The following is a 14,032-nucleotide window of genomic DNA, read 5'->3' as shown; positions in this document are numbered from 1 at the left end:
ATGATGACAGAGCGACGAGATGGAGTGGGAGAGCGTTGCATGCGCCGTTGTGGAAGGGGGGACATGCCTGCTTGTTTCATAATCATGGCACTTGGAGTAGGAATTGGAACTTGGTCATAAACCTGATGCTGTGGAATCATCATCGTTGGGTCTATCAGCATTTGCTGCTGGAAAAAACACAACGAAAACAAAGACATTTAGAATCGTGGCGAACGTGTGCATCAAGATTTTATATCACAGATCAGCATAAACAGTGCATGTTGAAAAATCACCTGCGGAGTCATCATCTGGAGATTCCCCATCTGCTGCTGTGGCAGCATCATCTGCTCTTGTGGTGACATAACCTGCTGGGGTATCATCTGTTGCTGGGGTGACAATGGTAGCATCTGAGGGGACACACTCACATCCTGTTGCATCATTGTCTCCAGCTGTGATGATGTCATTTGCTGCTGTGGTGACAACATTTGTGTTGGCATCATCTGTGGGTAGATACTCTGATCTTGTAACATCATCTGTTGCTGTGGTGACATCATCTGTTGCTGTGGTGACATCATCTGTTGCTGTGGTGACATCATATGTTGCTGTGGTGACATCATCTGTTGGGGAAGCATTATTTGTTCTTGCATGGGCGACATAGTTTGTTGCATTCCAATTTGCTGCTGCATTGGCATCAGGCCGCCAAGATGATCTGGTGCAAGAAGGATCTGGTCTTCGTACTGGATTTCTGACATGTCTTCAAATTCCGGATCAGGTGGAAAAGTAGGTGGAGGGGGCATCGGTACATCTAAACGCTCTTTCCCAAATAAACGCACTTGAGGTCTAGGAACTCTAAACGTCATCTCCCCTCCCTGCACCCCAGTGGTTTCATCCCCATATGGATCCAAATGTGCTACATACTGGTCCCCATACAGACCCTGTACCTGTTCCATCCCTTGCCCTCCATAGCCAAGGACGTGCTGCCCCCCTGTTGGGAATCCAATGGCCTGCTGGGAGCTGTAGTCTTGGTAGGGCATGCTGGGGTCACTATAATTAAGGTGATAATCTGCTGGAAATGTCCCTTGCATTCCCATCATTCCTGCGTAAGCATGATCAAAGTAACCTGCCTGCCCATTATCATAGTAAAGGTCTTGACCATTTTCATCATAATACTCTGGAGCATGAGGGTCAAGGAACCCGTCTGCCTCTTCTCCATAAATAGGGACCTCACCCATTTGTGCATAGTAGTCCAGGTCCTCGGCGCCATACATTTCCAATGCCTGCAGTTGCTCGTAACCATAGTAATCTGCTTCATGGTTGTTGTAGTAGGCTTGAGCAGAAAAATGAGGATGATAGTGGTCCCCTATGGCCTCATCGTCAAGACCACCTTCATAATATTGTGCATCTGCACCATAGAGACCTTCATCCTCATAGTAACCCAGGTTCTGATAGTCTGCTCCCACTGCCGCATTGTCATAGTAACCAAAAGCGCCCTGGTCTCCATATGCTGCTAAGGCCTCCTCGCCATAACCACCATAGCCATCGTCATAGCCTCCGTAACCTTTGTGAGGGACAGGATAATGGTGCTCATATCCATAATGCTGCCCCTCCTGGTCGTACCCATCATTGTGATACCCGCCGTGGTAACCCCTGGCACCAGCATGCTGGCCGTGCGCTCTGCGTCCGCCCCGGCCTCCCTGTCTATTTCCATGCATCTTTGTGGACAGGAAACGTTTGGTGAGCCAGTTGGTAGCTGCCGCAACTTTACCCAACAGCGCGCTGCCGTTCTTGAAGCCATCGGCAGATGAGTCCCCGTCCTTTTTTCCAAATAGGTTTTTGAAGAAGCCCCCTTTCTTCGCCGACTGGTTCCCTCCCAGACGGAGCAGCATGTAGGTCGGATTCTTCCCACCATTTGCCTTCTCTTTGGCCTCTTTCTCCTTTTTCCTCTTTTTGCTGGCCTTAAACCTCATCATGAAGCGAGAGGTGTTCTTTAGCATGGACTTGCGGCGCTTCTTCTTAACCAGACGGCTTTTTCTCCTACCTAGCCCCAGGAACAAACGTGACGTACTCTTCAGCTTCTTCCTGCTCTTCCTCCGCCGTTTGATCCCGGAGAACTTCATGAACATCCTGGACATGTTCTTCAGACCTTTCTTTGGGATTTCCTTAATTGGGAGAGCAGGAGTTTCATCTCTTTTTTTGCCTTTCTTCTTCTTTTCGTCAGCATCCGATTTCCCTCCTTTATGATGGCGCACATCTTTAGACTTCTTTTTGGATTTACTGTAATCCTCATCATCCTCATCCTCGTCTTCGTCGTCCTCCTCATCGTCATCCGAGTAGTCCCCACGCCGATATTTCCCCCCTTTCTTTCCTTTCCCTTTTTTGTCATCTTCTGAGTATTCCTCGTCATCATACTCTTCTTCACTAACCTCTTCATCCTCTTCTTCATCACTCAGTAACTCCTCCTCTTCCTCCTCGGACTCCACTTTCTTCCCTTTCCCTTTCCCTTTTTTTCCATCATCTTTCCCCTTGGGTGGCTCATCCTTTCCTTTCTTCCCCCCCTTCTTATCATCCTTCCCTCCTTTCTTATCGTCCTTCCCTCCTTTCTTATCGTCCTTTCCGCCTTTCTTATTGTCTTTTCCTTCCTTTTTGTCATCCTTCCCCTTCTTTTCTTCCTCTTTCTTTTTCTCTGGTTCAGGTTTCCCACCCTTCTTGTCCTTCTTGGTGTCTTTCTTGCCAGGCATTTTGACAAGCGGTTAAGAGCACAGCATGTCCTCTTGTAAAGGCTGCGATGATTTAAACCTTCAAAACACACAAATGACATCCTCGGTGTGGGAAAGACGTGCAAAGCGAGTAAAAATATAACATTACAAGATATGCTAAGAAAATATAATCTGGAATCTGACCTTGTTTAGACACAGCAAGTTGACTTTGTGCCAGCAGTATCTACGGTAACGGAATCTTTGTGAGGACAGCTCCGCCTGGCCACAGCAGTTGTACGCTTCCAAAATCTGGTCCCCATGAAGGCTCCTGAACAGACGTGCGCGCCTAATAACGGCAATCCCTTACCCAATACACACTAGTATGTGTACAGACAAACACAGCGGTTAATTAAACTATAATCACTATGTACTGCCTCATTAAGGAACGTTGTTGAAATTTATGTACATATATTATTTAATCTGTGGTAATTTCTCAACAGAATCCTGGTCACCTGCACAATTCAAAGTCAAACAGTACAGGAGAGCGCGTGTGGCGTCGCCAGGCTGTTGGTAGTCTTCACATTTGTTGTGTCCTGCAGGAGGTCGCTTCTTCAGCAGTTGAAAATAAAAAAAACCAACAAGAAAAAAAACCCACACACCTGCAGGATAATCTTTAGGTCACACTCAGCTTCTTCCCTTGACCTATTCGGTCCTCTGTTGCTCACTACAACACATTCCCTCATTCAGCGCAGCGCTTTGCTCACACTGCCCTCCTCAGAGTGTGTGACGGCAAGTGTGTGTGTGTGTGTGTGTGTGGGAGAAAGAGAGATGGGCGGATGGGTTACCTGTTTTGTGTGTACGTGCGTGTGTATAAATGTGTGCACATGCTTGTGTGTTTGCGTGCGTTAGAGGACTTCCTTGCGGCGGGTCGTGTAAGGAGTCTTAATTTGTCATTTGGCTCCACAGGTGAAACCCGAGAGCGCTGGGCGACTGAGGGGGCGGGGCATTAATAATACAAAAGGTCGAGAGAGAGAGAGACTGAGAGGTAAAGAGAGACAGACATGGGATGTAAAGGATAAGCCTGATTGATATTCGGATGTCACAAATATCCAATGAATAACAACCTCGACTCACAGACGACGACAAGCTTTTATGCTATCTGGCCTTGAACTCCTCAGCCTTCTTTTATCATCACAGATTGTGACATGTGTATACAGTATTTGAAGATAAGGGACGGATCATCTTCTTAGAAATGTTCAATAACTTGCCGTCAATGGAGCTTCAAAATGTGTTCCTTAATATCTCGTTGGCCGATGTTTATGGAATTTGACACAATCATGTAGGGTGGGGACGTCTTTCTTACCCCTGAACCTTTCAGCCATAAATGTGAATCCATTTGTTAAAGGTTTGTTTTCATGGTTAAGGAATCTAAAAAATATTCATAAAATAAATGTAGGACAATAATTTTGGTGTAAATCATAATATAGGGGGATTAAGGAGCTTGGCAGAGGTCTGCGCTCTCCGAGTGCTTTTCTAGTTAAATGTGTGATGCATTTGTTCTAGCTATCGATAGAGGAATGACTCTCTCTCTCTCTCTCTCTCACACACACACACACACACTCACACACACACACACACTCACACACACACAGCCAGTGAAGGATCAGTAACATGGCTGTGATTATTAGTTCCATCAACCAAATTGTCCCTCTTCCAAAGGGACGGGGTCAGATTGCCAGATCTGTCCTGTTACAGGGTTTTGGTGTTGGGTTGCCAGATCGTGATCTTTTAGTCTTGGTGTGTCATCATCTATCTATTACCAACCAAGCAAAGAGCATCCCATGTAGAATGTGTGTGTGTGTTGATCGAGCTGCACATGTGCATTACAAGGACGGAATTCCTAGATTTCCCAGGTCTGCCTCTGACCCTAACCTACATCTGCCATTTGGTGCCGAATGAAAAGACTTTATCGAACATGAAAAGCTCTGAGCTGCAAGCCGGTGCCTGTTTTCAGAGCGATCGCTGCCGGCAGGTGGTCTTCCAGCTTTTGATAGAATTAGTTGTGATGAAACAATAGAGAGAAACTGATGGGACGCTTGCCCTGAGGGGAAAGCAGACATATGACAGGGTGGACGTGATGAGGCTCATCAAAAGCATTCGGGTCCTGAGGGGGGAGCAGTAGACCATCTCTGCCAGTTTACACACACACACGCACGCACACGCGCACGCACACACGCACGCACACACTGTAATCTGCTGCTATCTAGTGGACCAGTATTACACCTGCAGCACAGTTTGGACTGATTGAAGAGCCTGCGTCAGGTGTGAGGGTTGCACAACAAAGCAATTAGCAGGTAGAAGAATCCTACCTTTCAGCCGGAGCTGATTTCCCTGCCATCTTCTTACAAGACCCCCCCAAAAAGGGCAAAGAAAACCCCCCCTATATATTTACTTTTTTATTTTTTTAAATCTTGACCCCTTCCTAAAGTGCTTGGAGGAGCAGATATCGGTTTGTAGTGAGGAGAATTGTGCCACCGACCTCGGGGGGGGATGAATATTTCACGACCGGCATTCTTCGATAACCAACCGGGGGCTTGAGTTGCACATCCGCCGGTGAGAAGAACTAATGAGCACCGCAGGTGGGTTGCGTGGTTTAACACGGTGATACACATGAGTCATGGTGATGTGGATTAAACGGGGCTTATCAGACGCAGATGAGAGCTAGAACGAGATCATGTAAAGTAAAGCGTCTCCACATGAGCGATCCTCCTCTCGTCCACCAGATGGACCCGCCTGACAGCAAACTAACAGCGGAGAGCCGCAAGCTGCGTCTCCGCTCCATAACCCAGACGACCTTGCCGTCTCCCCCCCCCCAAACACCCAACCCATTTGACCGTGTCCTCGGAGGTTCTGGCTTCGATTCCGAACCAACCGCGGAGATCCGGGATACGCGCACTAGCGTTTTTATTATATGGGGGGGATAAAAAAAAAAAAAAAAAAGAAATCAAGCCATTGAGAACGTGTGAGCTATTTTTAGATCTGTTCCCGAAACAGTGACTGAAAAACATCTGCAGTCTTTTCGTGTTAAACCAGTAGCGATGCCTCAGAATGAAGCCCCTGTCATGAAAAAATAAAAGCATCACAGGGCTCCATCTATGTATTGGAGAGGATTTGAAGACAAGGTCAGAGAGGTCAGACTTCGATGGTTTGGACATGTCCAAAGGAGAGACGGGGACTATATCGGTAGAAGGATGGAGCTGCACAGGGAACAGGACTAGAGGACGACCCAGGAGAAGATACATGGACGTAGTGAGGGAGGACATGAGAGTGGCTGGTGTTGGGGAGGACGATGCAAAGGACAGGGTGAAGTGGAGAACGGTGATTCGCTGTAGTGACCCCTCATGGGACAAACCGAAAGTACAGTAGATTGTGGCTATCTGGGGGCTCACATTCCCATTAACTTGTCTGGTGCCCCCCCCCCCCCCCCCTCGGAGATTAAAGCATCTACTGCTGAATTTGTGGACATCTCAGGAGAGCTGCTTGCTTGTTTAAAAAATCAGAATCAGTGTACTGCTTAATTTGTTTTTTGTCCACGAACACAGGTATAATTAATTATTACAACAGTTGTTTTAAATGCATCTAATGATTTGTAATTAAATAATGTAAACAATTAGACACTTTTATTCATACCACTTAATTAAAAATAATTAGTGGGTCCCAATCAGCCAGTCATGACTCTCTCTCTCAAAATAAAAAGCAGAATTTCCACTCAAAGATTATTTTTCTTCGACTGACAACTAATTGTTTTTTCACCCCTCTGGTACATCATGGATCATTTGACTTTTCACTTCAAAAATTGAATTGAGACAGTGAAAATAAATGTGTTTTTGTAATGGTTCAGCTGGTCACAGCTGGATAGAAAGGTATAGGGCTTAATTAAAAAAGTTAAAAAGACAGAATCTCCTCCTCGTGTTTTGTTTTGTTTTGTTGAGGCCCTCCTGAGCCAAAAGGTAGGAAGTATTTTATTATATTTCTTAAATATCTATAATGTTGGCTTGTTCCAGAGTGACTATCTATCTCTGGCCTCCATGAATCAGTGAAGGAGGAAATGCGGCCTTGAATTCTGCAGGCAGAAATGGCAACTTCAATCACGCCTTTAAGCTTTGCTTCAGGGAGGAGTTACTCCTGAAATAGCAAAATCCATAACTGTGTTATGTAATTGTATATGATAAAACATGGTTTTGTGAAATTTGCCAATCGTGGGCTAAAAAAATAAGCCCCCTAAACTTTGAAGTTAACAACCCCCCCCCCCCCAAAAAATGAGTTGAGTCACATGTGGAACCCCCTGCCTGATTCGAGACACACCTGACTGCTGCTGCTCTGAAAAGCTGCTCTTGATCTTCATCAAACTGCTATATAGTGCGTCTGTCTTTTACCCCGCAGGCCCCCGGGTTCCACCGCCTGCACGCGGCCCACCTGCAGGATCCACAGCCACCTGGGAGGAGACGGAGTAAGTGCACGATCAAATTAAGATATTAACTGCTAACCATTAAAGCAGCATTTATAACTGTAACCGAGGTCTAACTATCATATGGATGGATGGATGGATGGATGGATGGATGGATGGAGCGTGATAGTTGAAGGATGGCAGAAACACACATTCCAAACGCCTGGTTTCCTGCTGTGGAATGTCGGATCCCTCTTATTGCTCTTCCTCTCTGCGTCTGCTTTACTCAGCAGTCCACGGAAGACGGCGATACAGAATGTCCCCCTTTAGGGCTCTTAGTTTACGCCGGCAGCTTATTAAAGTGCCGTAGGCGCTCGGGTATAAATGAAGTGATGAGGCACAGGTTGACATTGGATCGTCAGGAACCTTCAGAGAGGAGGACGGTACGTTTCAAATTCAGAGAAACGTTAAAATTAAGAGAAACGTGCATCCATACATCTGAGTCAGCATTGCATAACGAGATCCTCTTGTGTTGAAATGCAAAGTGGCGCTGCTCTCCGATTTCTAAATTAAAATAAAAACAAAGGGCTTACGTCACTTAGATTTCTTGTCTATTTATCCAAATCAGGCTAAATGCGCTGGGATGCGAGAGTATTTTCCTTGAATGGTTGTTCGGCATAATGAGACGTCTCTCTTACCCCCTCTGTGTTTTGAAAACACAAAAGACTGAGGTGTTCGCTTAGCGCCGCTTTAGATCTACGCCGCTCTCGAGCGTACGAGAGCAAAGGGACAACTGAGATGAAATGATCCTGTTGTGTTTTTTTTTTTTTTTTCCGCACGGCAGGTGATTATTTGATCATCGGGGAACCGCTTGGTTCTGAGATCAGTCTTTAATGTCGGGATGGCACGGCGGAATGGAGAGAACACCTGTCTTGGCAGTCTGAAACATAGAAATGGAGTTTCAGTGAAAGCCGATGCATCTCGTAAGGCCGTTAAATCCAGCCAAATTACAATTTAAGATCTTTTGAAATCGAGGAAAGTGGGCAGTCCACCAGTAGCTGAGCCGTTTGTATTTGGACCCGAGCAGAACCACGTAGCACAAGGGACACCTGGGACCACATAATATGTGGAAGGTGTGCAGATGTAATTTATCACGGGCTGCATAATGATGCCCGAGCGAGTTCTGGAATCTGATTGGCTCACCCTAACGGGCCGGCGCAGTGGAAACAGAATTATGAATTCCCGTATGGTCCAGAAAGACGCTGTTTCATCTTATTTTAAATAGGCTGCTTTGAATTAAGCTTGGCATTTTGATAACCTTTAGGGGTGATGAATTTTATGTAAAATTCAACATTTGGGTGAGTTTTTATTATTTTATTCGACCTTAACTGTCCACAGTGAAGCATCAATACTCCCTTCCTGCGCTCTTAATAAGCTTCTGCTCAACCGTCAAAAGCTGCAAATGACGCAAAGCTTATCAATAATGGGAGGCGTCGGAATGTCGGCTCTGACTGACCGAGGTCAACGAGGTCACATGCGTGCCCCTTGACCCACTGACACCACCGTGGGGCGTTGGGGGTCACAGAGGTCACAAAAGTTTTGTTTAGAGGAAGAAGCTGTCATTTGTCATGTATAACTAAACACTATAATAGTTAAATTGGATCTCTGCCTAAGGATCAATAGTGCGACTTTGAGGCATTGATGACATTACAGGAGGTCCAATAGCAGGAAGTCGTCCATCCGTCAGCAGGAAACCAAGGGAACCTCGTGGGTGTCAGTGGAAACCGCTCAAAGCTAAGACTACCGTGAGGGTCGTGTAAATCGGTATAAAAACGACGTGGTTTCCTGCATTGACCCAGCAGGTAGGAGGGGAGGTGCACGAGCAGGCTCTAAGGCAGGATGTAGGTCAAAGCGGAGGCAAGCACGGCCGCGAGCGATCCGGCAGGCAGCCAAATATCCAAAAAGTCTCCGGGTTGCAAGTCAGCGACACAAGCAGGAGCGGAATAAAGGAAAACAGGCAGCGATATAGACGGTCTGAAAACATAGGATGAATGGGAAGATGATGTGTTTATAGTTTATCGGTCGACGAGGACCGGGACACTCAAGGTAGGCAAGATGGACAAGAACGGCCGTGTTGAGATAAATCACATTCTGCACGGACTAGTTTCTGAGCCTGAGCTATAAACGAATACGCCTGCAGGCATCGTCGTAACAATCCTGGAGCGAGTCCAAGAAGCAGGAAGAGTGGCTGCATGGCGAGAGTCCGATCACACCGACCTGTCACCTGTTGCTCTGCCATTGCATCCACGTGGCGCACGCACACACACACGCACTCTGATTTATGTGCATGAGTGATTAGTGCTAAACATTGTATGAAAGCTGTTTGGTGGGACGAGAAGACAATCGGACAGTCAGAGATAAAGTCTCTAATGAGCTGCAGCGAGTTCAGCTCATTAGGCGTGATACTCACAAGCACACGTTTCTGGCAGCTGTTTACATCCTGTGTGTGTGTGTGTGTGTGTGTGTGTGTGTGTGTGCGTGCGTGCATCGGTGCCTTTATCCAGCCCGACAGCAGCTCTTCAGCGGAAGGACGTGACATTTCGACACTGAAAACTGCTCTCGGGAGATTTTACATCCACTTATAGACAAAGCGTCCCTTCGTTTTATATCTACTCGCACTCCGAGCTGCTTGTCAGCTTCAAAGGGAGACCCGAGACACCTTTCAAGTCCAGAAGTTTTAAAGGATAACATTCTAACTCCCCCAAGTTCTCTGCAAGTTGCGCAAGTTGGGGGACTGCCAATTTTAAACGTGGCACTTTTAAGCTCAAGTTATCCGAAATGTGCTGAAAGGGCACTTCCGAAGGTTATTGATCTACACGGTGTCGGTGTAGGCTCTGCATATTTGAGGAATTAAATGAATAGCAAGAGCTTCCGGTGGAATTTTAAGAGAGGCCGATGCTCCATCGGCTGCTGCGCTGATTTTTTGAAAGACATCAAGGCACTGTGCAGAAGCCCCCCTCCCCCTTATACAATCTGTGGTTCTGTTGGACTGCATGAATTCTGATTGCGCGAACGTGTCTGCTATCTGCAGCATGCGGTCTATTTTCTGCTCCCAATCCCACTGAGTCGGCTTGATGTGTGTGTCCCGTTTCTTTAGGGGATGAAGGCAGTGGTCATCCAGCCCTGCTGTTCCAGGGTAGGATTAAAAAAAGGGGGGGAAACTGGGATTGGACCGACATTTACAGAACTTTCTGCAACTCGTTTTCCCAGCATGCTCCTGTTTATTCATACCTATGTGCAGGTGTGCATGCACCTGTCCAGGTTAGGTCATAATGTTATTGCTCTCCTGAAGATTCTTAAGATATAAGAGGCGAGTCTTTGTGTTTTCCATCATCCAAACGAATAGACCGACTGCATTTTGTTTTTTACCCACGCAAATATAAAAATAATTTGAGCTGTTTATTAGCCAACATCCATCACAGCATTTCCAACCACATCCAAGAACAAGGCTGGATCAGTACTGGGGTTTACCCTTATTCTGATTATTATTGGATTTGATCCCCATAATCAGGCATTAGGAGTGTTGATGTCCTCCAGTCTCTGGGACTTCGGCCTCATGCTGTTCTTTCATCAGGAGACCTCTCTCAGTCTGAGCGGGAACAATCCTTCCATTTCTGTCAGGCTTTTGTTATTGCCACTAAGATATTTAATGCACCCTCTGGATATGCTGATAATAGAAAGGTCCTTAAAAAAGTCAGGGCCTCAAGATGAGCTATTTTAAATTGTTCTGCGGACGGGGTCAATTAGCTTGATTTGGCTACGTCCTCCAGCGTTTAAAAGCTCCATTGCACAGCGACCGCCACTGTGAAATTCCGAGCATACACAAACGGGATTTCCTATAGCACTGTGAAATCCCGAGCCGTCAAATTGGGAACCCGGGGTGTGCCTTTTGCTTTAAGTGGAAATAAGTACTTCCCCAGATCAACTGAATGACATCACTTCTGCATATTTTTTGTGTCTATTTCAGGTTGATAGTCAGGGTGTGCTACATTTAGGAGTCAGGTTGGTTCTATAAACTATTATAAAAAACGTAACATGGCACAGAAACTAAGAAACAGTTTTCGGGACAGGAGGAAATGCTCCAGAGCATTTCTCCTTGTAACGTCACGACATGTTGATCACTGCACGGCTGCAGTGTTGGATTCATAGCTTTAATCATCGTTAATCATCACAGAGCCAGGCCGGGCTAACCAGGCGTCATGCTAACTAACTTTAAATAGCAACGTAAAGCACATTTCCTTCGCCAAAGTGATGCGTTGGTGTTGGCATTGATGCATATTTAATTAGCTTTTTTTTCAGCCAAACGATTGTAATCGTCTTTGTTCTGAAAATGAGAGTTCATGACGAGCTCTCAGTAGAGTTCTCACTAAAGCTTCAAAACTTTCTAAACGCGTATCACCATCGCTTATTAAATTATTGACTGACCTTTTCAAGCTAAAGATAATTGCTGGCGTGGCCAAGCGAATGCGACACAGCGGTGCATCATTCCAGACTAATTGATTTGTCTGCTGCACTCATGAACTTTTAACCGTGATCAGCGCTGTGGCAGAATGCAATCGCCTATCAATCTCCGTGATGAGTGGATTTCGGCGGCGCCCATAAATCTGAATAGGGCGATGAGACTGCAAGCGGAGACTCCCGAGAGTCGGCTTGAAGCTCGCTTTGAGATTCAATCTCTCCATAGCGCCCGTCTGGCTATAGAAAGCAGCGCCGTCTGTAGGAGAGCGCATTCCAGGTCACCCACTCTCTGTGGGCGAGAGAGCGGAATGGGATGGAGAGAACAGAAGAGAGAGAGGGAGACAAAGTGAAGTGACAAACTAGAGATAGACAATATTGGATTGGATTGGATTGAATATCTACAACTTGATAAAGACCCGGCAGCTTGCCGTTCCCTTCCGGATGGAGACCCTTGAATACACATCTGTTTATTTCGCTGCCGTTCCGCTGGTCGAGTGATTCATTTCCTGGATCTATATAAAGCCACAGTGGAGTCAGTTTTGCTTTTGAAAGCGCTTCAGTCTGAGATCTAAAAAAAATGAAGAGTCAAGATCACCGTGTAGAAGAGATAAATTTGCTGAATGCAGCCCACCTGCAGCTTTCTTTACCAACCGCCATGTTCCCATTCTATAGAGCCATTAAGCAGGAATCAATCTTCTGTGAGCATCTATTGCATTCGTCTGTCCCTTGTCAGATGAGCCCTGGGGTCGTCTGGTCTGAAGATGCCGGAGGATTTGAAACTCCTCGCTAGCTGTGCCACAGGAGCGCCTAGAGTCACTAGACCATGACCAGGTAATCAGGATTAAGGACTAGAATAACTGCCTCGAACGCTTAAAAAAAAAAAAACACCCTATACGAATCAACAGTAGAAATACAACCCAAAGTGTGCCATCAGGTCTTGTTGTCATGGAAACAATGGCTTTCCTTTTTTTATTTCCTTCTTCTTTTCTAACCAGAAAGATTTTTAAGCGAAGTTGACACTGCCAGACTTTCATGGTTCGGTTCTCCAGTTTAGCTATGCAGCAAATTATCTGTGTGTGTTTTAAAGGATTTCCATATTACTTGCGTCAGCAGTGAGCCGATGGCGGGGGGGCCGGGGGCGGGGGGCCGTACAGGCTAGGTGTGATCAGTTTGTGAATGAGTGGCCGGGATCCTGTCCCACTTTCTGCGACCAGTTGTTTCTGAATGTAGACTGGGATTATAAACCCGTATGCATCAAAAATACAAGTGGTTGCACTCTAAAAAAAAAAGTCAGTTACCATGGATACAAAAGTGCCCACATCATTTTTGTCAGAGTCCCTGTCTAATTGTTTTTGCTTCCCTATTATTGATTTATTTATTTCTCCATTTGTTTGCTCGTCTCCTTGCTGCTTCCGTACTCTAATTGGACCCCCCCCCCCCCCTCCTCCTCTGATTCGTCCCAGGAATATCGGCGTTCTGGGCTCTGTCAGCGAGACATTAGAGGAGTCTGATTTAGTCTTCAACAATTATACAGAGTGAGAGCAACATGTTGGCAAACTGTTGCTGCCAGTGACGGGGCTTCGTTGCTTTTCAGGTATTAGCCCAAGCCGGTGTGGAAGTGAATCAGATTGTATAGAAATGAAGGGGTGAGGGACACTGAACGCCACACGAACCCGGCACCTTCTGTTAGAAATGAAGGGGTGAGGGAAGCTGAACGCCACACGAACCCGGCACCTTCTGTGAGTGGACGACGATCGAGCCCTGCACTGCAGAATCCGATGGAATAACGGGATGCACGTTAAATCCAACGCTGTGGACTGTGGACTGCAGCAGGACGGACTCATTAGTGCTAAACCAGGCATCCTTAGCGTCCCTAAAAAGGACAGCCCCTGTTTATCTTCTCCAGGAAGATTATTTCAGGCTGCAGATTCTTGTTTGAATATGAAGTAAATGAAGCTGCTCTCCTTTGGGGGTTAGCGTTCGGTTAACGATCTGAAAATAAAGCCCCAGTTAATGGCATCACATATAGCGTAAGGATCAGGAGGAGAGGGAAAGCCGACCATTATCCGCTTTTCTTCTGGTTTCTCTCTCTCTCTTTTATGTCAACATTATGCATAAATGTTCTTTCATTCAGCCTCTGAGGCTTGGGCTCTGATGGAGGAGGGTAGAGGACGTCAACAGGTGGAGATGTTTTACTCTCAGGACGGAGGAGGAGGAGGAGGAGATGTGGGAGGAAGAGGAGTGGAGTCTTCCTTCGCAAGCCCTCCGGGTTGCCTAACCTGCTAACATGACCCTTTGCCGTATCTGCAACGGGACTGCAGACAGGGATAGAGAGGGGGGGGGGGGGGGGGGGGGGGGGTAGCCAGCGCTCCCTAAAGACCCCGCGCTGCAG

General features: G+C 46.5%; 1 protein-coding gene across 1 annotated transcript in view; it reads left to right on the top strand.

Moving 5' to 3' along the window:
• The first annotated feature begins 12,463 nt into the window (after positions 1-12,463).
• LOC137906773 (glutamate receptor ionotropic, NMDA 2A-like) overlaps positions 12,464-14,032 on the top strand; it is a 40,702-nt gene continuing 39,133 nt past the window's right edge. Inside the window, exon 1 of the mRNA XM_068751061.1 lies at positions 12,464-12,471. Within this exon, the coding sequence (XP_068607162.1) occupies positions 12,464-12,471 (8 nt within the window). The remainder of the gene's footprint in view (positions 12,472-14,032) is intronic.

The sequence above is a fragment of the Brachionichthys hirsutus genome, chromosome 17, assembly GCF_040956055.1.
Source record: "Brachionichthys hirsutus isolate HB-005 chromosome 17, CSIRO-AGI_Bhir_v1, whole genome shotgun sequence".
Taxonomy (NCBI): domain Eukaryota; kingdom Metazoa; phylum Chordata; class Actinopteri; order Lophiiformes; family Brachionichthyidae; genus Brachionichthys; species Brachionichthys hirsutus.
Note: the sequence above shows the minus strand (reverse complement) of the source record. Positions and strands in the feature narration are given on the sequence as shown.